The sequence below is a fragment of the Peromyscus eremicus genome, chromosome 1 (genome assembly GCF_949786415.1).
Source record: "Peromyscus eremicus chromosome 1, PerEre_H2_v1, whole genome shotgun sequence".
Classification (NCBI taxonomy): domain Eukaryota; kingdom Metazoa; phylum Chordata; class Mammalia; order Rodentia; family Cricetidae; genus Peromyscus; species Peromyscus eremicus.
This window is the reverse complement of record NC_081416.1, coordinates 174,162,868-174,189,767: the sequence shown is the minus strand read 5'-3', so window position 1 is coordinate 174,189,767 and position 26,900 is coordinate 174,162,868. Positions and strand designations below refer to the sequence as shown.

General features: G+C 48.4%; 1 protein-coding gene across 4 annotated transcripts in view; it reads left to right on the top strand.

The window, feature by feature from the left end:
* Znf541 (zinc finger protein 541) overlaps positions 1-24,730 on the top strand; it is a 38,559-nt gene extending 13,829 nt beyond the window's left edge. For 3 of the 4 annotated variants that reach the window (XM_059281281.1, XM_059281288.1, XM_059281275.1), the window contains 14 exons: positions 375-777; positions 4,362-4,602; positions 6,386-8,240; positions 9,944-10,020; positions 10,308-10,467; positions 11,772-12,090; positions 18,216-18,279; positions 18,861-19,003; positions 19,310-19,413; positions 20,792-20,867; positions 21,357-21,445; positions 23,525-23,665; positions 23,801-23,982; positions 24,072-24,730. In XM_059281281.1, coding sequence (XP_059137264.1) covers positions 471-777; positions 4,362-4,602; positions 6,386-8,240; positions 9,944-10,020; positions 10,308-10,467; positions 11,772-12,090; positions 18,216-18,279; positions 18,861-19,003; positions 19,310-19,413; positions 20,792-20,867; positions 21,357-21,445; positions 23,525-23,665; positions 23,801-23,982; positions 24,072-24,240 — 3,927 coding nt within the window. In that variant the 5' untranslated portion in view covers positions 375-470 and the 3' untranslated portion in view covers positions 24,241-24,730. The remainder of the gene's footprint in view (positions 1-374; positions 778-4,361; positions 4,603-6,385; positions 8,241-9,943; positions 10,021-10,307; positions 10,468-11,771; positions 12,091-18,215; positions 18,280-18,860; positions 19,004-19,309; positions 19,414-20,791; positions 20,868-21,356; positions 21,446-23,524; positions 23,666-23,800; positions 23,983-24,071) is intronic. The other variant, XM_059281296.1, reaches the window with a different exon arrangement.
* Positions 24,731-26,900: the final 2,170 nt, after the last annotated feature.

Genomic DNA, 26,900 nt, shown 5'->3' with positions numbered 1-26,900 from the left:
TCATGGGTCTCCTGGCCACACAGGACAAATGGATAAGCAGTCCCAAGCTTAAGCCCAGGCCTGAATTTCCCAGTGTGCTGACTTGTGCCTTCACATCTAGCTTTGAGTTTTCTTGTTGCTGGTACTTGGGGTTTCCTTCCTTGTCTTTTCTGCCTGGACACACACTAAAGTCTGTCTGCGGTCTCCTGTGTTTATAGCTGGAGAAGAGGACTCTTCAGTCCACCATGTGCTATTCTTCTGTCCAGTTGACAGCTAAGGAAATGGGGCTCATAGGACCCACCCAGGGTGGGACAGCTGTGAGATGGCCAAGAACCTACACTCTGCCTACCACACCTACCACCTCTTAATTCTGATTCCTCCTTGTTCATTTTCAGGAGCTAGCTGCCAGCAAGTGATCCCCCTTCTTGACTCTGGACACGACCTTGCTTGTCTGGAGACAGGCTCTGGCCAGGACCTGGCAGTGGAAAGTTATGGAGCCATACAGCCTTGGGGAGGAGGGAGCCCTTCCGTCCGAAGGGCACCTCCCTTCCTTCTCTGAGAGTCAAGGGCTCAACTGCAGTGACACACTCAACCGGGACTTGGGCCCCAGCACACGGGACCTGCTCTATGCTGGCCTAAGTGGTTTGGACCTTGATCCCAGTCTCTCCACATCGGATATGCCCAGCGAGGTGCTGGAGGACAATCTGGACACCCTGTCCCTGTACTCAGGGAAGGACAGCGACTCTGTGAAGCTGTTGGAAGAATATGCAGACTCCGAATCCCAGACCTCCTTACAAGGTGAGGCTCTTCATGGACAGAGCACCCACAGTTCCTACAGCCAGCCAGGGATCGAATCTGCTAGCATTGGCTAGGAAAATTTTCCTCCTTAACTAGGCATGGTGATGCTGCTCATAATCTCAGCATGTAGAAGATAAATGCAGGAGAAACACTACAAATGTGAGGCCAGCCAGAGCTACATAGTAAGACACTGTCTCCAAAACCAAACATCCTAAACTAAAGGGAAGGAAGGAAAGAAAGGGAAACGAAACAAAAATCTCTACTTCTACAGGAGGCTTTTGGCCTACTTTGGAATTGTTCCTGACTTCTGACGGAAAGGGGACACTAACCCTAGGGAACAAGACTGAGAAGTGGGTGTGTGGGCAGAGCATCAGGTTTGTAGGAGACTTGCCTGTCATTGCCGTATCGCAAGAGCACTTTTCATTTTTCCAGGATGGGCCAGGATCCTGTCCACTCAGTTCTGTGCTTGTCTAACTATTCCAGGCCTCATGTCCTCCCCCGTAAAGTAAGGGGACCCCAATCCTTTCATGCCCCCTGCCCCAAAACAACCATAGTGAGACGTGAAAAAGGACAAGGCTGCAAAAGCCTTCCACAGACCATAATGTACCAGACAGGAATTAGGTGCTTGATTTGTTTCTGCTTAGTCTTTTCGGAACACTGAGGCTCCAGCAGACCTCTTGCCTCAGTCTGTCCAGGAGCCAGGACTATAGGTTGTGGCACCATGCCCAGCTAGCTGTCTGTTCAACTATACTGGATACTGTCAGTAATAGTTCATCTCCAATGTACTCAGTTCCAAACTTTTCTGTTCAGCCATGGAAGAACAAAGGGGGAATTAGGGAAATGATTAAACAGCTTGGGTAAGTCTCAGTTTAGTTTTCTGTTGGCCTCCTGTAGAAGAGAATTCTTTTGTTTGGTTTTGGTTTGGTTTGGTTTGGTTTTGACCATCTTTATTGGTTCCTGGCAAGTTGCTTCAATGGGTTGACTGGGCTAGAGCTCCTGGGAGTTTATAATCGCAGTTTATAATCAGGGAAGTCCACATATAAATGCCAGTATACACAGATAGTAATCTATTGGGATTGTGTCTGAGGAAGTGTTCCAAAAACTTGTGGCCATGAAAGATTCTGAAGGCCCCACTCCACAAAACAAATATTGAAGCAGTGTCAGGCCTGTGTCTGTGTTGAAATGATGGCAGAGCAGGAAGTCTTCGAATCATGAGAGTTTGTTCATATGGGAAGACTGTTTGCAGCACTAACCAGGCCCAGGGCTGTGGTATGGCACTACTGAAAAACACTAGTGGTGGGCATGTGTACATTTTGCTGGGTACAGGAACCCTAATTATTCTTAGGGTTCCGCTTAGTTTAGCCTTCCTTAATATTCAACTGTTATACTGCCCCCTCAAAATTAAATTTCAACTCCATGCTTTTGAAACTTAAATTTAGGTCCATATATGTGAATATGTTTATGTCATTTTCTTCCTTTTTGTTTTTGAGACATGGGTCTCACTATGCTGTTGATGAAGCTGGCTCTGACTTCCTGGGCTCAAGCAATTTTCCTGCGTTGGTCTCCTGAGTATGTGGGACTACAGGCATATACTGCATGTCCAACTTTCATTCATTTTTATTTGTTTATTTGAGACAAGGTCTCACTGTGTCCTCCAGGCTGTCCTCAGACTGAGTAATCCTCCTGTCTCAGTTTCCCAAATGCTGATGACCACTGGCAGGAGCTACAACTTCTGGCTATATTAATGTTGTAAATTAGAAAAGTAAAATGTGCTGGGGGATAGTCACACGCGCCTTTAATCCTAGCACTCAGGAGGCAGAGGAAGGTGGATCTATGAGTTTGAGGCTAGCCTGGTCTACAGATGAGTTCCAGGACAACTAGGGCTACACAGAGAAACCTTGTCTCAAAAACCCAAACCCAAACTCAAAAAAAAAGTTTGGTGTATTTGGATTCCTATGTAAGATTGAATTGATTGTTATTGTCAGATCACAGTCTTGTTGGACTGTTAAAAGTCTGTTAAAGTGTTTCTATGAACAGCTTTAAAATATTTTATTTATGTGTATGTGTTAATGTCTGTGAGTGTATATTCCACATGTATGTGGGTGCCTGTGACAGAGCCGGGCATTGGAGCTCCTGGAGCTGTAGTTACAAGCAATTGTGAACTGCCTCCCTCTCTCCAGCCCTTGTGGACAACTTTTGACATACTGAATTTTCTTTTGTATTAGTTGGCTGACATTCTGCTCACAGTTCTCAGCTTCATGACACTGCTAGAAAGCTCAGGTGACTGTTTGGCCACCAACTGCCTGGCTCTGGTGTCCTTGTCAGTTTTGTGTTGATGGAGTTTGTTTTCTAGTTTTACAGTTGCTCTGATATGCACACAAAGCACCCAGCAAGGCTGAGGACCGTATCCTAGGGAGCCTGGGTTTTCTTGTCTATACTTTTAGAGTTCTTCGATTACTCACCACAGTGGTTTTTCTCCCTTCAGTCTTGTCCCAAGCCTCTCTCTGGCCCCCTGGATCAGGACAGAGTCAGTCTGCTCCTTCTCCACACGATGGCCTTTTCAGTACTTGAAGACACCTCCCTTTGCCACCTGAATGTCCCTATTTCCTTCAGCTGCTCCTCAGGAGACACAATTCATAAAAATGCCAGCTGTCATTTTACCAAGAGATACAGAAAATGTGGGAAATTGAGACACGTATGAGGAGGGGGTAAAACCAGCCCAGCTCTCTGCCAGTGAACCCCAGTCTACCTGTTTCCACTTAAATTTACTTTTCTGTTTTCACATCTGGGGTAATTCTGTTTTCAAATAAGCTGTTTTCTCTATTTTTTTCTTTCTTCCTTCCTTTCTCTCTTCCTTTCCTTCCTTCCTTCCTTCTTTCTTTTTTTTAAATTTAGTAGTATAATATGAACATTCTTCCATGTTCTTGGGTATTTCTACAATTTTTGTTTGGAATGCTGTTTCATAGGTCATAATACAGGGCTGGTGTATAGCTCACTTGTAGAGTACTTGCCAAGCACTAGCATATGTCAGACCCTTGGTTCAACCCCCAGTGTATGACATACACACACACACACACACACACACACACACACACACACACACACAGCAAATAATGCACTCACCTCCAAGCTCTCTTGTCAGATATAAGGTTGTTTTAACATTTTACTAGAAAAAGCAGGTAGATTTTTGTAAAAAGCTGAGAACCCAAGAGCAGAGCTAAATGGGTGAGTGCACAGTTGCATTATTTTCTCGGGTTTGGATAATGTAGCTCCAGATAGACCTTGTGTGAGTATCAGTACCAGGTCGGCTTCCAGCTCTGCTGGTCATGCTGCTGCCCTAGAAGCTCAGCCTGGTGCCATCCCCAGCCCTCCACATCTTGCACCAAGACCAGGTGCAGTCCTATAGATATGGCCTGTTCGGGACCTTGGTTCCCTTCCAGCTGTGCCTTGTCTTCTGCCCATGCAGAGCGCTGACGTGGAGGGGTCTCAGGCAACCTGGACAGGGCTCCGTGCTAAGGCTCTATATTGCTTTAGGACTCCCAAACCCTAGCTTGACATAATCTGTGCTTTCTCCCTTTGTTTAGACCTGGGGCTGGGAGCACTCAAGGTACCTAAAGAGGCTGATGAAGGAGGCAGGGCCACTGGGAGTACAAGGAAAGGCAAGCGGCAGCACAGTTCCCCTCAGAACCCGCTCCTGGACTGCAGCCTGTGCGGGAAGGTGTTCAGCAGCGCCAGTTCCCTGAGCAAGCACTACCTGACACACAGCCAGGAGAGGAAACACGTGTGCAAAGTCTGCAGCAAGGCCTTCAAGCGCCAGGACCACCTGTATGTCAAGAGTCTGGTCAGGAGAAGGGCAGGGGGCATGCACCTGTCCTTCTATGCTCTCTCTCATCCACCCATCCTGTCCTTTGTTGAGTTCCCACCTCTGTGCTACCCAGATGTGTGTTCCCTATCCTCTGGTGTGGACTCTGCTCTCTTCACACTGCTACTGTCTGGGGCAGGTCTCTTTACTGAGCCCCCAAATTTATACCAGTGAGGAAATCTCTGCCTCTATTTGCAGACATGACTCTTGTGGTTTATAAATGTGATTGATTACCAGGCATGATGACACACTGGGGAGGTGGAGGCAGGAGGAGCAAGAGTCCAAGACTGACCTCAACTACATACATAGCAAGTTTGAGGTCTACCTGGATTACATGAGAGAAAAAAACAATACAAATGAGTTTGGCTAACTTGGTAAAGAGATGTCCCAAGTCCCTGGCAGGTGTCTAAGGACACTGGGTCTGCAACCCCTGAGGATTTTCCAAAAAAGTCTGTATAAAAGCTTAGAGTGACCACATAGTGGTGGTGGTGGTGGTGAGGGCAGTGGTGGTGGTGGTGAGGGCAGTGGTGGTGGTGGTGAGGGCAGTGGTGGTGGTGGTGAGGGCAGTGGTGGTGGTGGTGAGGGCAGTGGTGGTGGTGGTGAGGGCAGCGGTGGTGGTGGTGAGGGCAGTGGTGGTGGTGGTGAGGGCAGCGGCGCACACCTTTAGTCTCAGCACTCAGGAGGCAGAAGCAAGCAGACCTCTGTGAGTTTGAGATGATCTACACAGCAAGTTCTAGGACAGACAAAGCTACACAGAAAAACTCTGTCTCGAAAAACCAGAAAAAAAAAAAAGGAAAGGAAAAAAAAAGGAGCTTAGAGCAAGCTCCCTTGTAGTTAATGCCTTAAGAATAACAAGTTTTGTTGCTGTGAGGCTCAAAAGTGGGAGAGGACAGAGCCTAGCTAGGGTGCTGGGTGGACGGAGGAGGGGCTTTCTCTTCACCCTCTGGTCCGTCCTCACCTCAGGCAAAGCAGGTAGCTTTCTCCTAGGACTAGTACTTAGGTCTTCTGAGTCCTTTCCTCACAAGACCATCGACATTCTTTGTAGAAAGACAGTAATCATTAAAATGTCCTAGCCATATAACCCTGGGATTGTTCAAAGCTAGACTGTCAGGATCCCGAGGGTAAGGGCTCATTGTTGGCTGTGTCACAGTCCACATAGGCAGGAGTGGACACAACACACATTAACATGCATTTACACTTGCACTGATTATTGACATACTAGTCTTTTGGCTCTAGGAAGGTTTTATTGACTATTGGTAAGTTGGTTTCTTGGCTGGAGTTGTGGGGTAGGGGGGGATTCCAGGAAACTGTCATCATAGACAGTCCTGTGGTAGTTCCAGATTGGCATCTCCTCAAATGTATTCTCCAGAGCTCTGCTTCTCAGGAATGCTGGTGGAACTATATGAAAGTAAAGGTTAAACACGCCACATGCCCCCCACATGCTTTTGAACCTTCAAAGAGTAGAGTGGGGTGTGTGTTTGGGGGGGTGAATGCATGCTTTAACACATCCCAGCCGTGCCCGGGTCCCCAGGGTTCACCTTTAGAGAACTGTTGTCCCTTGGGATCCCTCTTTGGGGAAACCTGATCTGGCTCTCGTGGGACTTATTTTTTCCCACAGGGTTTGTTAGTGGTAAGGGCAGGGAATTGAGTCTCTCGCAGTTGGTTAGACAGAGTAAGGGACCCAAGCAGTTCTTGTATTGGGGTGTGGGGCTTGCCTAGTGATCTCCCTTCCATGTCTCACTGCAGGACCGGGCACATGCTCACCCACCAGAAGACCAAGCCCTTTGTGTGCATTGAGCAGGGCTGCAGCAAAAGCTACTGTGACTACCGCTCCCTGCGCCGCCACTATGAGGTCCAGCATGGAGTATGCATCCTGAAGGAGGCCCCACCAGAAGAGGAGGGCTATGGAGACCCAACCCACAACCACGATGTGGCCAACCAGCCTCCACCCAGTGGCCTGAGGTCCCTGGGACCTCCAGAAGCTAGATCCCCTGGCTCTGTCTTGCCCAACCGAGACCTCCTTCGCTGTATTGTAAGCAGCATTGTCCACCAGAAGATTCCCTCTCCTGGCCCAGCAGTGGGTCCTTCTGACACTGAGGCAAGGAGCTCGGCCTGTGCCTGCCCCACCTCACTGGGGTCATCATCCTGTATACCAGCCAGCACCCCAGTGGCCCCAGGAACCCTGGGCTCTGAAGTTCCTGAGGAAACTCATCCCCCACGGAAGGAACCTGCCACTGAAGTGTTCACAGCTGTCCAGTCAAGGGTGGCTGAGAATGGTGCCCCTGACCCACCAGAGTCAGAGCTGGAGTCAGAGTCTCCACGGCTTCAACGGCCATCCTCCCTGGAGGGCTGGCCGGAGGGCAGCTCCCTTCCTGCCTGCCTGCCTCTCTTCCGCGGCCACTCTGTTCCCTCAGGATCCCAGCCATCCAGCCACAACTTCCAATGGCTCCGGAACCTGCCTGGCTGTCCCAAGAACAAAGGCAGCAGCAATGTGTTTATGGTCCACAAGGCCCCTGCAGTGCCATCCCGGGAGGGCTCTGAGGGGGGCCCTGGGCCCAGCAGCATCCCCACCACAGTGGAGCCTTCACCCAGCCTGGGCACCAGCCAGGAGGACCTGCTGCCATTTCCTCCTGCACTCCTGAAGGCACCTGGTGAGACCTCCAGTGACGTCCGACAGACAGCCGGGGAAGATGATGGCTGGGCTCCCAAGAAGAGCAAACCCGACTGTGAGCCATTCCCATGGCAGAGCCCCCCAGAGCTTGGGCTCCAAGATACACAGAACCCAGGTGGGCTCCCCTCAGATGCCACGCCCCTCTTCCGGCAGCTGTTCATGAAGTCACAGGAGTCTCTGGTGAGCCACGAGCAGATGCAGGTGCTCCAAATGATTGCCAAGTCCCAGCGGATCTTCTCCCACACCCAGGTGGCTACAGCCTCAGCCCAGAGACCAGGGCCGGAGGGCAAGCAGTCAGCCCTGAAGCCATTGCAGGGGCCATGGCCACCACAGGCCCTGCCACCAGTACCTGCTGTGGACTCCTTCCAGATAGGCCCTGGACACTCAGAGCCAGAGGGATCCCCAGTCCGCAGGAGGAAAACCATGCCTGCAGTGTCCAGAGAAGCATCTCCTGGTGGCCCGAGGCGAGACACAAAAGGAGGACCCAAAGTGGCCTCTGCACCACCGTCCCTCACAGGGCCAGCTCTGCACCCATCACGGAATCCAGACAGCTCTTCTCTGGCCAAAGGGACCTTGGACCTGGGGGACATTCTCCCCAGTGCAGGCTCACGGCAGTCCCAGTTAGGTGGAGATGAGCCAGCTGGAACCCAACTGGTTGGGAAACAGGGGCAAGGTGAGAATGCCCTGGCTCCGGGGGCCATGAGAGGTGAGAAGGGCCCAGCCTGCCCACGAGGCGGAGGCTACAGGCTCTTCTCAGGCCACCCCAGGGCCCAGAGATTCTCTGGTTTCCGGAAGGAAAAAGTAAAGATGGATGTGTGCTGTGCAGCTTCTCCCAGCCAGGTGGCCATGGCCTCCTTTTCATCGGCTGGGCCTCTGGCAGATCCCCCCCGGGACATGAAGTCTAAGCTGACAATCTTCAACAGAATCCAGGTATTTGTACCCCTCTATCACCCTATGCTGTGGCAGGGTGTGTGTATGTCCTTGGATGTATAGCATTGGTTAACTGTGCAGGCACTTCCCCCATTGCAGTGAGTCCTCAGACGTGATTTACCAGGAAAAGCACTGATCACTGTTGTTCACTAAGCTCTCTTCCCTGCCTTCCTTTGCCTCCTACTTCTTCCTAGATTTGCCTCCTTCAACTCTTGAGAGGAGATCAAGGTACAGGCCTCCTCCCTTAACTGTTAACTGCATGTGATGGCTGTGCATTCCACACGCATGCACAGAACCTGGGTCCTTTGTGTAGTATGCAGTGGCACTTAGCCACTCCTCTTGTGAGAGCAGCATCGTTCCCACCATCTCACAGCTACTATTTTGTAAACATTTACATTTTTGTTGGCCAAATGTTGTATAATGAATCCTTTCAAATTTTGTGCTTTAGCAGATTTTGGTATAGTTGCAGGTTCTGGCACAACTATTACTGTTGGCCAGAACATTTCATCACTACCAGAAGATACCCTGCATCCCTTAGTTATCACGCCAGTCTTTTGGTCCCTCTACCGTTATCCTTCCACCCACAGACCTGTCTCTGTGGCCTAACTGCTATGGGAATTTCATGTCAGAGTCACACATTGTGTGGTAGTTTGTGTCTAGCACTGTCTGCTTACATTACATGATCAAGGTCCATCCATGTGGCAGCATCTGTCAGTACTTCATAATTTTTTTTAGAAATTAAAAACAATTTTTACACTTACTTATTTAGAGAAAGGGTATCACTATGTAGCATTAGCTGGCCTGCGACTTGCTATGTAGTCCAGGCTGGCCTTGAATTCACAGAGATCAGTCTGCCTCTGCCTCCCAAGTGCTGGGATTAAAGACCTGTGCCGCCACACTTGGCACAGTGTGTGTGTGTGTGTGTATGATCATGAGCATGCCACAGAGCTCATGTGGAAATCAGAGGACAGCTTGTAGGAGCTGGTTTTCTCCTTCTACCATGTGGGTTGCAAAGATCAAACTCAGATCATCAGACTTGGCAGCAAGTGCCTCTACCCCCTGAGCCATCTTACTACCCTACTCCATTCCTTTTCTGGCTGAGCATCAGTGGACTGTTTCACTCTTTGACTCTTGTGAGTGAGCTGCTGGGAAGGCTGTGTGCAGCTTTTGTGTGGGTGCATGTTCTCGTTTCTCTTGGCTAGACCCTAGGCCTGGAATCACCAGATCCTAGAATCTCTGCTCAGTGTTTAAAGAGTAGCCAGACTGCTTTCTAAAGAGCAGCACTGTTTTCCAGCACCTCTGCCGTGCACAAGTGTCCTGGTTTCTCCATGCTCTTTGCTGTCATAGTAACTCTGGATGTACAGTGGTGTCTGCTTGTGTTGCCACTGTTGTGCCCTGGTGCTGCTGAAGTTTGCATCCTCCCATGTGCTTATAGGCCACTTGGGAACTGTTATCTTACTAACTTGCAAAGATATATATGTATATGTATAAAGTGCTTTCTCCCTTTGTGTGGGGTGTCTTTTTATCGTATGTGTGAATATTTGTGGGGTTGAAGCTTTCAGTTTCAGTGAATCCGGTGTGTGTCTGATGGGTTTTCTGCTTTGCTTTGGTGTCAAGCCTGAGACACCATTGCCCAATCACCATCATGCAGGTTTCCCCAATGCCGTATTTCTTATTCCCTTGTCTGGGCTCTGCTGGCTCAGATATCCTCTCATCTCCAGGGTGGAAACATCTACAGGCTCCCCCATCCAGTGAAGGAAGAGAGCTTGACAGGCGGTTGGTAAGTTCAGAAGCCCATGCCCCACCAGGGAGGGCACTGCCCCTGGCAAGTCCTCCGGCTTCTCTGCACTGTCTTGGGTGAAGGAGCCAGATGCCTCCAGCCCTGCAGAGGGCACTTTAGCCCTTGGAAAGTTGAATATGGTCTTCCATTTTCATTGTTTAGTAAGAGTTGTCAGTGGATTGGGGTTACATAAATAAACAAACAAACAGCAAAAACAACAACAGCAGCAGCAGTCAGTGGTAGAGTCTCATGCTTCCATTCTTGCCCCCTGCCTTTTCTACCCACAGCCATCAGCCAAATGGGGGTCCCACAGACTGGATGGAGTCAAAGAGCACTTTTGTGTGCAAGAATTGCAGCCAGATGTTTTATACCGAGAAAGGGCTGAGCAGCCACATGTGTTTCCACAGTGACCAGTGGCCATCTCCTCGGGGAAAGCAGGAGCAGCAGGTGAAGGACTTCTGTGGTACAGGGTTGGACAGGCTTTGGGGAATGGATGAAAGGACAGTGTCATCCATCCAGGTTCAAGGCAGCATTCTGGCAGGGATGATGGGGGTGACATGAGTGCCAGGACCATCTGTGCAGGCCCTTGCACCAGCCTCCTGGCCTTTCTATATCATCAGGGGCAGTTTCTTCTCCGTGGCTGCTCTTTCTTTTAAAGCTGCCAACTCTCCATGCTCAGGTATTGGCACAGTTTTGCACTGAGGCCTGATGGGGATGGGGTCCCCCGGAAGCCAAAATGTCCTTGGTCAGCATAGCCACAGCTGGAGAACATGGCCTAGGTGGGTGCTTCTCCAGGTGGTGTTTCTCACCTGCTGTGGAAGTCCTGGGAAAACCCCAAACCAGAAGCACTCAGAAGTCCTTACTCTAGAAGGCTCGGTTTGCACTCACAGTTAACACTAGCAGAGCCCATGTCAAGCCTAACGATTTGAGTGCTGGCAACAGCAATGACCTTGTCAGCCCAGGCCCTGACCCCAGCTAGCACTGGCCCAGAGTTTGCAGGGCTGGGATATGGGGGAAGAAGGAACCGAGGAAGGCTGAGGGGCCAGGCAGGAAGGCTGGCAGGGAGGAAGGAGCAATGGAAGATGTGAGGGGTCATTGTGATGGGTCTCTGAAGCTCATCTCTTTACTGTTGGACCCTGGACTGAAGTTCCTGTGTCACTGCTAGGCTACTGTTGGCTCATAAGAGCCACTGGCATCTGTGAAAATACATTTTTATTTTGTCACACCATAATACTATGTCTCTGGCTCCCATTCTTTTTTTCCTTTTATATATATGTTTTGTTTTGTTGAGACAGGATCTCTATATAGCCTTGGCTTACCTCGAGCTTGCTATGTAGACCAGGCTAGCCTTGAACTCACAGAGATCCACTTGCCTCCTGTGTGCTGAGATTAAAGGCATGTACCAACAATGCACCCTGTATCTGGCCCTCACTCTTGGAATGCTTGTCATTTGAACCACTGCACTGCCCCTATACATCGCTGTGTGAGTGTGTGAGGAGGCTCTGGGCCTCAGGATTTCACCATATTCAGTATGTTGGTCAGCTCTGGCTCAGGTGGGGTTGGGCTGTGAGCAGAAAGTTCTGCTCAGCCTCTATGCTAAGGCCTGGATATGGCCATGGCAGGCATAAGTATCCTGCTTCCCTCTGTCACCATGACCAGCTCCATTTTCCTATCCCTGAACAAGCTGAAGACTGAGTTTGTACAGCAGGTGGCCTCAGGTGACACCTGTGGTTCTGTCCTCTCCTCTTCAGGGACAAGAGAAAGATGGGGAAGAGAGAGACAGCAAGGAGAACAACCAGAACAGAAAGCGGAAGAAGCGGCCCCAGCCCAAGGCCCTGTTTGCCCCTCCTGCACCCTCTGCCCTTGGGGAGCCAGGCCCAGGAGGGTGCCACCAGAGCTGCCTACGCTCTCCTGTGTTCCTGGTGGACCACCTCCTGAAGGGCTTGTTTCAATGCTCTCCTTACACACCACCACCCATGCTCAGCCCCATCCGGGAGGGCTCTGGCCTGTACTTCAACACCCTCTGCTCCACGTCCCGGGCTGGGCCCCATCTCATCAGCCCTGTGTTTGGTGAGTGAGGCCAGAGCATGACTCTGATCCAGGCTAGGTTGCATCTCCTATGGCCCATAATCACATCATCTTGTGGTATCTGGTCCAGCCGTTCTTTCCAACCTTGTATGTGCCTGCTCTGGGGGACTCCGTGCTATTCAGAAACATACCAAGACCATTCTTGGATAAGAACCTTCTAGATTTTTTTTTCAAACAGTCAGAAAGAACACATAGATGCCATTTAGCTCAATCATCCCTCTGTTTGTTTTCATAACCACTGTATGGAGACAGAGGCACATACTGTGCATGCCTGCCATGCAGATCGGCCATTTCAAGCTTGTGATTTGAGGCTGCTCTCAGGGCTCTGAGCCTCCCTGCATGCTCTCTTTAGAGGGCTTTACCACCCCAGAAACCTGTGCTCCTGGCAGCTCTACCACCCTCCCAGCTGTCATCCCTACAGTCCTATGCACCTTCTAGCCTCAGGAAGCCCCTCATCTACTTCCTGTCCCTACAGACTTGCTTATGCTAGGTATTTCATATAAATGACATCATACACTTGCAGCCTTTTATGTTTCACTCATTTTACTTAGTTTGATGTTTTCAGGGTTTACCAGGTGGTAGCATATGTTAGAGCTTTCTTTTTCTTGGTGAGTAATAATCTACTGGATGGCAAGACCACACTTTTTTCTTTTATCATCAGTTGATGAGTATGGGTATTATTTTCCTTCTGGCTATTGTAAATAATGCTGTAAGAACATTTGTGAACAATTTCCTGTGGGGAGTCTATGTGCTAATTCCTTTTGTGTAAAATATCTAGAATGAAGTGCTGGGTCACATGGAAATTCTATTTAACCTTCTAAACTGCCAAACTATGTGTCAGAGTATTTGTCCCATTTTGGATTCCCACCAACAATCCAGGGGAGTTCTGATACCACTGCTCCTTGCCTGCACTTATAGACTGTGCTTCTTTCAAACCATCCTGTCAGGTGAAAGGTGCTTCTTGCTGTGTTTGGATTTGTGTTGTCCTGACAGCTACTGGTGCCAAGCATCTTGCTGGGAGCCCCTTGGCAGTTTGTGTTCCGGGTGTTTTATGTGACAAGGTGGCTAGCATGGGCTCATAAAGGGACGTTCTCCTTTTCTCTGTAGCTCAGGCAGGCCTTGAGTTTACACCCCTCCTGCCTCAGTCTTACAATGCCCCACCTCAGGAGTTTAATTTTGACTCTTTTTTAAAAATATTTTTAAAGTGATTTTTGATTTTTATTTTTATGGTTTTTATTTTTATGTGCATTGATGTTTTGCCTGTATGTATGTCTGTGTGAGAGTGTCAGATCCCCTGGAACTGAAGTTACAAACAGGTGTGAGCTGCCATGTGGGTGCTGGAAGAGCAGCCAGTGCTCTTAGCCTCTGAGCCATCTCTCCAGCCCCTAATCTTGCCTTTTAAATTTACATCTTTAGTCAGTTTCCAATTAGCTTTTTGATATTGTATGAGGTAAGTATCTAAGTTCATTATTTTGCATGGATTCCGCTTGCTTCAGTCATTTGCTGAAAAGATCATTCCCATTGAATTGTTTTAGGCACCGTTATTAAAATCAGGTGACCAAGGCTGGGGAGATGGCTCAGCTGATAAAGCACTTGCTATACAAGCACAAAGACTGGGCTCAGTCCCCAGAGCCTATGTAAGAAACGCTGAGTGTAGTGGCATGCACTTGTAATCCCAGCACTAGGGAGACAGGTGCCTCCCTGCGGTTTGTCTGGCAGCCAGTGCAGCCTGCCTAGTGAGCTCTCGGCCACTGAGAGATCTTGTCTCAAAAATCAAGGTGGGGACTATCTGAGGAACAACACGTGACATTTACCCCTGGCCTACACACACACACACACACACACACACACACACACACACACACACACACACTTGCATGCTTATCTGCATACATTTGCACTTACAGACACATACCCCCATTAACCAACAGTGGATGGGTTTGCTCCTTAGTTCTTTTCTGTTGGTGTGCATGCTTATTCTTATGCTAGTACCACAGTGTTTTGACCACTGTAGTTTTGTAGCAAGCTCTTAAATAGATGTATTTGAGTTCTCCCATGTTGTTCTGTCTTCCAGCATTGTTTTAGCTGCGACAGGCCTATTGCATTGCTGTAGAATTTTAGGATGAGTGGTGATTTTGATAGTTATTCTGTTTAATATGTAGATAAGTTAGGAAGTATTACCATCCTAAATAATTTAGTCCTTTCTATCTGTGATGGACCATCTTCCCATTTATTTAGGTCTTGTGGCACTGTCTCATTTTTGTGAGCGTGTGTCACACGTATCTTTGCTTGTTGCTTTTTTGAGATAGGATCTCTATACAGCCCAGCCTGGCCTGGGACTCACCATCCTCCTACCTGTGTCTCCAAAGTGGTGGAGTGGCAGGCACATGCCGCCATGTGTTGCGCAGCAGACATCTTTCCTTAGCAGAATCCATTCAGCTTTGTGCTCGTGTAGTAATGGTGAAGAGCAGAGACACTGTGCTCTCCATCTGATGGGTTTTTCCTGCTTCAGCTGTTTCCTAAGCAGATGTGTCAGTAGACCCCATTCTTCACTGTTGTCCTCACTACCTTACACACAATATTATAGATCTGGTCACATGAAGAAGCCAAGGGAGTAGAAGAAAGCAAGCACTGCCTGCAGCGTTTGCTTTACCCTTCGCTGCCACCCCATGTCCTTTCTGTAACTCCTGTGAGCCCGTTACCATCAGGGGCTATTCTCCTTTTGTATGTGTGTATGCACTCTAATGTGTATACAGGTGCACGTGTGTGTGCGGAGGCTAGACAACAACAGCGACTGTCATGGCTCGCTCTTTTGAGAAAGGATCTTTCACTGGCCGAGAGCTCATCCAGCAGAGTAGGCTGGGTGGCCGGCCAGTGGGCCCAGGGACTCTATTTGCCTCTCCACCATTGGGGTTGCAAATATGCACCATGACACACAGGGCTTTTTGTTTTGTTTTGTTTTGTTTCATGTTCTGTTGTTTTTCTATAGGTGTTCTGGGAATTGAGCTGAGGTCTTCTCACTGACTGGACCGTCTCCACAGAAGCACAGTTGTGCTCCTTTGTACTGTTACTGTAACATATATTTCTAAATGTTATAGGCCCATAATAAACATTGCCTTATGTGGCTGATCGTTAAATTAATTAGAAAAAGAACATAAACTGCAACAATTACACTGCCTTTTATAATTACCTGAGTAATCATCTCTGCCAGCACTTCACTTTAAGAGGGTGGAACCACACCACTGCCTGAGCACTCTTTACAATCTCTTTTTAAAGGTATCGTAGCTTTAAGGCACACAATTCTCATATTCTACAATTTATCCTTGTTTATTTTGAGAAAAAAGTCTCATTGTGTAGTCTTGGCTAGCATGGAGCTCACTGTGTAGAGCAGGCTGGCCTTACCTTTGAAGAGACCTGCCTGCTCCTGCCTCCTGAGAGCTGGGATCAAGAGTATGCACTACCATGCCTAGCTTAATTTTTTTAATTATGTGGATGTGTGTGTGTGTGTGTGTGTGTGTGTGTGTGTGTGTGTGTTTCAGGGTATTATATGCACATGTGAGGGGAGATGCCTGTATAGTTTAGATAGGAGTTTTGGACCCCCTGGGGCTACAGTTACAGGTGGGTGTGAGCTACTTTATGTGAGTGCTGGGAACTGAACTCAGGCCCTCTGCAAGAGCAATCTGTGCTCTTAACTACTGAGCCATCACTGCAGCCCCACAACTTATCATTTTAAACTGCATAATGGCTCAGTGGTTCTTAGTAATGATACAGGACCATCATCGTATACTTGCTTTTTAGGTGTTTTTCTCACGTAAGAAAGAAACTCCATTCTCTGCCACCACTCCTTTCCCATCCTCTTGCCCAGGTTTGAGCTGAGCTCATCCACTTTCTTTCTCTGTAGTGTTGGCTGCTTAAAAGGTTTCAAACACATGGAGTCACAGTATGTGGTTCCTTATGCTTGGCTTCCCTCACTCCATCATGTTCAGATTCCATCTGGGCTGTAGGATGTCTCAGTCTTTCTCCTAAGGGTGAAGAATATCCCCCCTGTAATATTTCTCAGAAGCCAAGATTGGTAGCAACAGATTTTTCTCAATTTTCCTTAAATCTGGGAATCTTTTTCATCTTACTTTTTTTTGTGTTTTTTTTTTTTGAGACAGGGTTTCTCTGTGTAGTTTTGGTACCTGTCCTGGATCTTGCTTTGTAGACCAGGATGGCCTCCAACTCACAGAGATCCACCTGCCTCTGCCTCCCAAGTGCTGGAATTAAAGGCTTTCACCACCAGTGCCCGGCTCATTTTACTTTTTAAGGTTAACTTTCTGGCATAAGACTTGTTTGACATTTATTTTCAGCATATGTGCCCCTACCTTCTGACCACCAGTTTCACGAGAAGTCAACTGTAAGTTTTACTGAAGTTCCCTTGCGTAGGGTGAGGTGGTTTTGTTTTTCTCATTTTGCTTTTGAAGTCTGAACCTTTGCCTCTGTGTTTGTCCTATTTAGAATCGCTGTGCTTCTTGGATGTGCATATTGTTTCTCACCAAATCCAGGGGACCTTCTACCATTTTCTCTTTAAATATGTTTCCATTTCCTGCTCTTCTCTGCCTGGTGCATCCATTGCATGTGGTTTCAGTGTTTAGTGGTGTCCACCCTTCCCCATTCTTTTCCCTCTTCAGGTTCTTTATTCATTCACCTCCAGGTTTGTTGACCATTTCTTTCTACCAACTCAGTCAAACCTGTTGAGTTTAACTTTGGTCATTGTACTTTTTAACTCCAGAATTTCCACCTCTTAAAGTTATTCCCTGATGGGAATTCATCATTTTAGTTTCCTTGCTTTTTAAAACTGTACAGTTTTTAAAATTCATTTTCTCAAATTACATCTATTTGTGTGGAGCACATGTGGAGGTCGGAGAACAACCTGTAGGAGTCAGTTCTCCTCCTCTACCACATAGGTCCTAGGGATCAAACTCAGGTCATCAGGCTTGGCAGCAAACACCTTCACCCACTGAACCATCTAACAGGCCCTTCTGCAATTTCTTAAGCCTATGAGCTGTGTGTTGTGAGGTAGCCTCCTCTTCATGTGGAGTCTTTGGGAATGAGCTTTAGTTACTCAAGCTAGGAGCATATGGGGAAGAAAGTCAAGCTTGCTTAGGAGTGATGGACTCTCAATCTTATCAAGAGGAAGTCGTTTTTTTTTTTAATTTTAAAAAAGATTTATTTATTTATTTTATGTGCATTGGTGCTTTGCCTGCAGTGTGTCCATGCGAGGTCATTGGATACCCTGGAACTGGAGCCACAGACAGCTATGAGTTGCCATGTGGGTGCTGGGAATTGAACCCAGGTCCTTTGGAAGAGCTCTTAACCATTAAGCCATCTCTCCAGCCCCCCTTTTAATTTTTAAATCTTACATTTATTGATTGATTCTATGTGTTGAGCATATGTTCATGGGTGCCACATGTGGAGGTCAAAAGGCAACTTGTGAGAGTCAGTTCTCTCCTTCCATTATATGGGTCCTGGGAATTGAATCAAAGTTGTCAGGTCTAGGGCAAGTGTCTTTACCCCTGAGCAATCTCACTAGCAGGTTAACTTCCTTGTTTAATAACTGTGTGTGGTTTTTTTTATCAGTTTTTTACATTTACTTATTTGTGTGTCTGTCTGTCTGTCCGTCCGTCCGTCCGTCTGGTCTGTCTGTGGGTACACATGTGAGGTGAGAATACAACCTGCAACAGTCAGTTCTGTCTCCACCATGTGAGCCCCAGAGATTGATCTGAGCTCTTTAGACTCGGTGACATTTTCTCAGCTGAGCCCTCTTAGCAGCCTCATCAGTTGTTTGGTTGGATGTTTTTCCCAAGACAGTGTCTGTGTAGTCCTGGCTGGCCTGAAACTCACTATGTAGACCAGGCTGGCCTGGAACTCACCATCATGCCAGGAAAATAGTTTTCGTTTTGTTTTGTTTTAAATTACTGAGTTTCTTTCTCTGCTTTTTTCAGAAATCTTTCCCCTCCTCGGAGCCATACAGCTTTGTTTTCTTCTATGTCCACAAAGGCAGGTAGATGATCCTGAGGGTCCTATCGGGTCAGTCTTGTTGAGGCTCTTCTCTGTGTGTTTTCTAGACCAAATGGACGGCTCCTTTGGCATCTGTGTGGTGAAGGATGACACCAAAATCAGCATTGAACCGTGAGTTGGGACACTTTGTGCACAAATCCTTCTAGTGAGGGGGCTTTCATCAGCTTGGGCTCCAAAGTCTCCTTTTCCAGGCTTGTCTTCCCAGGGAGGGTAGGCCAGATGCAGATACTCTCTGGAGAAGCTGTGGTCTTCTCTAGGAGTAGGTCAAAAGTTCCCATTGTGTTACTTCTGTCTGAACTCACACAGATGAGCTTGGGGTGGGGGCAGAATTTCTTGGGTGGACCTGGGCTTCTAGACAGAAGTGGTGACAGCATAGTGTAGGAGGATAGAGCATTTATGGGATGTGGCTGGATACAGGTGGCCAGTGTCAGCAAGTAGCTCCTTGTCCTGGACCCCAGGAGAGGCACCCAAGGCCAGAAATCAGAAATCAGAAATGAAGAAGATAGGAAGAGTGTTCTGAAATGCCTGTGTCAGTTGGGTGATGAAAGTAATGAGCAGCCACCATGTCTGAGAGATGGCAGTAAGCTGCCATGGAGCAGACTGTGACTGTGAGCAGGGAACATAGTACCTCTCTGCTGTTTCCTGGCTTAGTCACCTTTGAATCCCCATGTGTATATGTGGCCTCATTTCAGACACATCAACGTAGGAAGCAGATTTCAGGCGGAGATCCCAGAACTGCAGGAGAGGCCGCTGGCCAGAGTGGATGAGAATGTAGCTTCTCTGGTCTGGAAGCCATGGGGAGATGTGATGACCAACCCAGAGACCCAGGACAGAGGTGGCTGAGGCTTTGGGTCAGATCCCAAGACCCCTCCTTTCCCACCCAACTCCAGGAATTGTGCCTGAGCCCAGCATCTCTCTTCCACATTGCATTGCCCTGCCCCACCTTTCACTTGCCAGTGCAAGTACCAGGCCTGAATTCCTATTGTTCCTCCTTGTTCCATTTACTTAGCCTGCCCTCTCTGGGGATATAAGGAAAGGGGAGTTGACCAGGAGCCCCTGTGCTAAGGGGAAGGCTACCTCCCTTGCATGGCCTGACTCGATTTCTTCTTCCTAATGCTCTTGGGCTTTGCTGGGACCACAGTGATAGAGCTCTGCAATGTGGCATGCTCCAGTGTAATGCCAGGAGGGGGCACCAACCTAGAGCTTGCCCTCCACTGCCTGCATGAAGCCCAGGGCAGTGTTCAGGTGAGACCCTCGGCATCCTGCACTCCTAGGGCTGGGCATTCTGGGCCTTGGATTACCTGTCTGACGGAAGGTGAGGGTCCATGTTTTCAGTCCTTTGAGGCTGGCATAGCAGAGGGGGGGAGTGAAAGCCGCTCAGTTACAGGATTTGTTAATTAGTGAAGTCTCCAGGACAGTGATTCTCAACCTGTGGGTCAAGACCCCCTTTGTGTGTGGGGGGGGTTTTCAAACAACCCTTTCACAGGAGTCACCTAAGACCATCGGAAAACATGGATATTTACATTACAATTCATAACAGTAGCAAAATGAAGTAGCAGCAAAAATAATTTTATGGTTGAGGGTCACCACAGGAGGAACTGTATTAAAGGGTCAAAACATTAGGAAGGTTGAGAGCCACTGCTCCAAGAGAAGGGATTCTGGGGCAGTGCAAGAGGACCAGTGTTCAAGACCTGAGATTCAATCCTGGGCCATGCTTTCTGCCAAGCTGAGGGGCAGTACCTGGCACATGTATATTGAACACCCACTGGAGGTCAATCATGTCAGGGCTCTGTCTTTGATTTAATATTTCATTGTCCTCATCTGGGGATTCTTCAGACTTTCTGAGTGGAAATCCTGTTTTGTTTTTATGGTTTTTCAAGACACGGTTTCTCTGTGTAGCTTTGGCTGTCCTGGAACTTGCTCTGTAGACCAGTTTGGCCTTGAACTCAGAGTGCTGGGATTAAAGGTGTGTGCCACCCAGTGGAAATCCTCATTTTCATTTTGTACCAGACCCTAGAAAGTCCATGTCTGGCTCTTACTAGGATTAGAGTGGTCCATACCCTCACAGGGTATAAGAGAGACAGTTTTTGTGTAAGTGTATTGGCTGAAGAGTGCAGTCACTCACACCTGTACTTCCAGCACTTGGAAGGCTAAAGCAGGAGGTAATAAGTTTGGGAACAGCCTGAGCTACAGTATGAGGTTCTGTCTCAGAAAGGCAAAGGCTAGTGGTGTAACTCTCATGTGAGGCCCAGGCTCCATCCCCAGCACTGCTGAAAGGTAAAAGCACCCTAGCAAGGAGTGCAGAAGAGGGAATAAAATGTAGTGCTAGGTGGGATGGCACTCTTCTAGGCAGCAGGCTCTGGAGGGGCAAGAGTATGTGCCTCACAAACCCACCTACTGTGTCCTTCATGGAAAAAGTCATATTTTGAAGGCAAAGATGGCATTCACAGGGGTGCTCAGTGAGGTTATGGGCCCACAGACTGTCCACCAGCCCAAGGACCAAGCACTTGTAGGTAGCCTTGAACCAGATGACTTTAGAGACATGTTTTTTCAATGAAAGAAGAATGGAGGCAGTTCCCACTTCCCATGCCCCGTGAGTGGCCCACATTTGCTGTCCTTCCAGGTTGCCCTGGAGACTCTGTTACTCAGAGGACCCCAGAAGCCCCGGACTCACCCGCTAGCTGACTATCGCTACACAGGTAACTGGAGAAAGGGCTGTTGGACACTGAGGCCTAGGAAACTCCACCTCCACCTCTGCCCCTCGGCCTTCTTTTCAGGGCGTTTGCCTGACTTTATCAAGGGGCCTGTTCTTTCCAGAGGTACTCTGCAGCCTCTGCCTTAAGTTCACTAGACCCCACCAGCCCTGTTGCATCGTTCCCTCAGAGTTCGTCCCAGCAAGATTAGCGTTCCTGACCGGGGCAAGGGATGTGGACTCAGGTTGTGCAGCTGAGCACAGCAAAGCCAGGCAGCTTGGGCCCACCCACCCTTGGCCACCAAGGCCCCAGTCAGTTGCCCACATATATAACATGAGAATAGTGAGACTCCAGCTTTGTGGGATTGGGAAGACTGTCTGAGATTAGTACACTATCGATGCTCATAATGACAGTGCTAAAACGTGGTCCACATGTCAGTCAGACTGTGGTCCCTTGAGGAAAAACCTCCCCTTCCCTGGCTGTGCCCCCTGGCAGGTTCAGACATCTGGACCCCCATGGAGAAGAGGCTCTTCAAGAAGGCATTCTGTGCCCACAAGAAGGACTTTTACCTGATTCACAAGACGGTAAGATGACAGAGGGCTGGGGCAGCAAGCTCTGCCTCACACAACTGCCCCTCACCTGCCCACAGCACACTTAGCACCTTGTAAGCAGCTTGTTACCTCAGATGTCCTGCTGATGCCCTGCTTCTGGTCAGTAAGTGCTGATCACTCCAGCTCAGCACTTGCTGCCTTTATCTGTCCTGATTTATCACGTGTGCAGGTGTGGAAACACACAGGAACATACAACCTAATGCTCTCTTCTGGGTTTGTTTTTGGTGGTGGTGGTGGGGTTTTTTTTGTTGGTTTTTTGTTGTTGTTGTTGGTTTTTTGTTTTTGTTTTTTTTTTTTTTTTTTTGGTTTTGGTTTTTTGAGACAGGGTTTCTCTGTGTAGTTCTGGCTATCCTGGAACTCACTGTGTAGACCAGGCTGGCCTAGAACTCACAAAGACCTGCCTGCTTCTGCCTCCTGAGGGCTGAGATTAAAGATGTGTGCCACCACTGCCCAGTTCTCTCTTCTGTTCTTAAAAAAAATGGTGTACATGAAACTACACATAAACAAGGTACAAGGCTGAGTATGTTTTACATATGTGTGCACCCATGGGACTGTCACCACAGACAAGACAGTAAACTTCTCTGTGATGCCCAGTACCTCCTACTTTCCTGGCAGCTATTACACATGCCACTGTGCCCCTCCCCATGTCCCTGGTCAGCCTGATCTGTAAGAAAGTTTGCACTTTCTGGTGTTTTGTATCACTAGGGCAGTCAGACAGCATGTGCTCCACACTTCATCTAGCTGCTTATACTCAGCATACTTACTTTGAAGTTCCTTTGTACTGAATTTATTAATAGTTCATCCTTGCTGCTGCTAAATAATAGTCTACTGCATGGCTGTACCACAGTTGTATCTAATTATTTATCAGTTGATGGACATTTGAGTGTTCCCAGTTTGGGCAATTATCAAATAAAGATGTTGTGAGTGTCATGTACAAAGTCTGCTCTCAGAGTTCACTTCCCAGCATTGCTTCTTTCACTGTTTTTTGGCTGGAAGGTGAATTTGCTCCTGTTGCTTTATCTTGTTCAGGAGCAGAAGTGAGCTTCCTTTTCTTTTTAATTTGGTACTGTTTCCTAAGCAGAAGACATGCTGCCTTGACTCCTAGTTTTCGACAACACGCAAGCAGTTTCAGATTCATGTAGAGAAAGTGTGTTCTGGCATTCACTGACCAGTTAATTTCTTGAGAGTTTCCTTCTGAGCAGCTTAGCTTTCTCAGCTTTCTCTTCCTTCCTACCTCCTCCCTGTCTTCTTGTGCTGGGAAGGGAATCCACATCCTCTTTCATAGTAAGCAATCTCTCTACCACTAGGTCCTACCTCCAGCTCTCCGTTTTGTTAGTGTTCCTCACCCCTCCCCCGCCCAGAGGTTCGTTCTTTCTTGAGATAAAGCATCACTGTGTAGCCCAGGCTGGCCTCAGACTCTTCAGTCCTCCTGCTCAGCCTGCTGAGATCTGGGATTACAGTCCCACATCACTCACTGTACCTGGCTCCAGAAGTCATGTTTGTTTGTTGAGACAGGGTCACTCTACATAGTCTGGCTGGCCTGGAACTTACTATGTAGTCCAGCCTGCCTGGACTCCAGAGGATTAAAGACATCACCACCACATTCAGCCCAGGAGTCATATGTTAACAAGAGCAAGGGGCTGGGCCTGAGTACTCTCAACTCCATAGCACTCAGAGCTGTCCTTCTCATGTGGCCACTTTCCCTGGAGGGCTTCTGAGGCTTTGTTTAGTTGTGATGGCTGTGTGCTCACCACAGAGGAAGAGCATTCTATGTTAGTCACAATCTCACTAAGTGTGGCTGTTGCCTGCTGTAACATCACAGTGAGCCTCCTCACCTGTGGGTCTTTATGTGTCTTCCTACAGGGAAGAAGCATGCCGGACTTAGTGCTGGTGGCTACTATGTGGCTTCATTTTGGATCCTTCACCACCTAGAAGGACCAAGATCCCTGTCTCTGCCCAGCCATGGGCAGAGGTGTTAGGGAAGAGATTTCCAGGGTGGAGTTCACATGTCAGGTACTGCCCACAGCCTGCTTCTATGTCTTCTCCCACCAGATCCAGACTAAGAGTGTAGCACAGTGCGTTGAATACTACTACATCTGGAAAAAGATGGTTAAGTTTGACTGTGGCCGAGCTCCTGGGCTGGAGAAGAGGGGCAGGAGAGAGCTGGATGAGGTAGAAAGGACTGAAGACAAGGTAGAGGATGCATGAAGGAGTGGCCTGGGTGCATCTGTGGTTCAGCCAGAGGGTGGTAGAGGCTCCCAAGGGAAGGTCTCCCTGCAGAGGATGTTGCCACACTAGTGTCTTAAGTCATCTTTACCCCTTCTGCAGGTCACTTGCAGCCCTCGGGAGAGACCCACCCACCGCCCAACTCCTGAGTTAAAGATAAAGACCAAGAGTTACAGGAGGGAGTCTATCCTTCATTCCAGCCCAAGTGCAGCCCCGAAGCGTACCCCTGAGCCTCCAGGGAGTGTGGAGAGCCAAGGCGTGTTCCCTTGCAGAGAGTGTGAGAGGTACCAGCCTTCCCTCTGGACTACCACCCTCTTGGTTGCCTCACCTCCCAAGCTCCTCTGGCTCTGTCTCACATCCTGTGACTCCACAGAGTGTTCGACAAGATCAAGAGTCGGAATGCCCACATGAAGCGCCACCGCCTCCAGGAGCACGTGGAACCTGTCAGGGTCAAGTGGCCTGTGAAGCCTTACCCACTGAAGGAGGAAGAGGAGGAGGAAGAGGAGGAGCTAGGGGCTGACATGGGCCCTCTGCAGTGGTGACTCCTTGCTGGAAGCTGGTTTGCAAGGAGGGAGGATCCAGCCCTGCGCCAGTGCCCTGGGTCTCTCAGAAGTGTTTGGGGCACCCTTACCCTCTCTGTCCTCTAAATGCCCAGCTTTGCTAGCAAGCTTGGCTGGCATTTGGACACGAACAGGCAGAAGCTGTCACAGGTAGCTCTGAAGTCATGTAGGTGACCAGAGGCTCCATTCTTTCCTGGTTAATAGTTGCTTATTTGCAGTCCCATTCACTTGGAGCAAGGGACCCTGGGAAGCAGAAGGTTTGGTCTAGGTAGCTTTTAGATCTGAGCTGTAGGCATGGGACTGACATTGGTTAGAGAGAATCAGTGAGGACACCTGAGATCCAGTGAGCTGGGCCCTCCTCTGGGTGGGGCCTCCCTGCATTCCCACCATCCCTAGTCTTGCAATGACTGTATATTGTTAGGTGTGTTTTTTATGTGTCTGCTTGTATCTTATTAAATTGGGTTCTTAAACAGCTGTTTTACAACTTTCTAGCCTGTGTGCTCTGCCAAAGCTTCAGGGCCACAGCTGGGGCCAGGAGGTGAGCAGAGAGAGGGGAGAAAGTGGGTGCAGGTAGCTGTGCTCTGTTGAGCAGCATACACCAGCAGTTCCCAGGCTATAGATGGTAACACATACACAGAAGAAAAAGCCCCTTCCTCATAGAGCTTCATTTTAGGAGAGGACTTGTAGCAGTTGTGAATGGGCACACAGGTGAGGAGGCGGTGATGGTAGGCATGCTCTGGCCATGATAATGGAAGGGGTGGCTAGACTGAAGCCAGAAGAACATGTGGATACAGCTGCTCAACCTGAAATGACAGCAGGCAGAATGGTACCTTGGCTGCAGCCCATGTAAGAACAGGAACCTCTGCTCTAACCTCAACTTGCAAGAGGACAGAGAAGAGCCCTGCCTCACCTCCTGTGTCTCAAGGCCCCATCCCAGCACTACAGAGAAGGTTTCAGCAAGGGACCACATCTCAGCTAAAGATTAAAGGCAGGGAGGGAGTTTATTTTGGAGCTGGTGAGATGCCGTTTGAGAGGGTAGGCAGGGCAGCCCAGGAACCAGAATTGCCCCTCTTCCTTCCTAGTAATCTACGAATTGATTTCCTGCTTGAACATGTTTTTCCAATATGTGTAGCTGGTAAATGAGGAAATGCACTTTTTTGGTGGGTGTTCCCAGTGACCTGAGCATGGCTATGCAGTGAGCACTCCACTGCTCTGCTCTGAGTGACCAACTCCGAGAGTGGAAATGCAAGCCTGGCTTTATGGGTTGAGGATATATAGTCATCTACTGCTGCATAGCACATTGCTCAAAAAAGATGATGCCTTGCAGCAAATGGAAGTGGAACTAGAATTGATTATGGCCATCCAGACTCACCAGCTCTGTGGTCAGAATACAGTGGTGAGCATAAGGACATTCAGACAAGAGGTCAGTGGGAAAGGGTCATGGGAAGCTGTCTTTTGCCCTTTCTTGTCACTAACACCCAACTCGAATAACACTTTCCTCAAATGTTCTCTGCTAGCTAAGCAGTAAAGTGCAGTAAAGAAGAAATACAGGTTCCTGCGCCACACCACACTGTTGGGACTAGAATCATAGTGGGCCGAGCCCTGGAGGCTGATCTTCTAGATGAGACTTTTAGAATAACTGTAGGTTTACAGAAAACTAGCATAGTACCAATAATTTCCACATGCCAGTTTCATACTATAGCATAGTGTATTTGCTACAGATACTGAACCATTGTCAGTACTATTAACTGACTGCCCATGCTTTTAGATGTTCTCACTAATTTTTATTTTTTTATTTTTTTTTTTATTTTTATTTTTTTTTTTTGGTTTTTCAAGACAGGGTTTCTCTGTGTAGCTTTGCGCCTTTCCTGGAACTCACTTGGTAGCCCAGGCTGGCCTCGAACTCACAGAGATCCGCCTGGCTCTGCCTCCCGAGTGCTGGGATTAAAGGCGTGCGCCACCACCGCCCGGCTCACTAATTTTTAAAACTGGTTTTTTTTCTGTTCTCTCTCTCCGTCTCTGTCTCTGTCTCGTGTGTTTGTGTGTGTGTGTGTGTGTGTGTGTGTGTGTGTGTGTGTGTGTGTGTGTATGTGTGTGTGTGTAGGCCAGAGGTTGATGTCAGAAGTCTTTCTCGATTGTTCTCTATCTTATTTTTTTTTTTTTTTTTTTTAAGACAAGGTCTTTCACTGACCCTGGAGCTCATTGATTCAGCTAGACTGGCTGGTCAGCAAGCTCCATGGATATGCCTGTCTCCCACCCACCCACTGCTGCTGTTACAGATACACGCTGACATACTCAGCTTTTTACGTGGGTCGAGGTCATCTCCCCAGCTGCTCCTGTGCCCCTTTGACATACCCATGCCATTCTGTGTATGCCCCAACCTCGTGTGTATAGGTTAGAGAACAACTTGCAGGAGTCAGGTCTCACGTTCCACCCTGTGGGTCCCAGGAATCAAACTGTAGTCTTTAAATTTGGTAGCAAGTGCCTTTATCAGCTGAGCCATCTCATCAGCCCGCCAGCTAGAAATTGAGACCTTCTGGACTCCCAAGCCAATTCCAGAGATGATCGCCAGAGGGCGTACGAAGTTTCTTTTTGCTTTTTCTTTCTTTTTTTTTTTTTAACCACAAAGCCTTTCCCAAGTG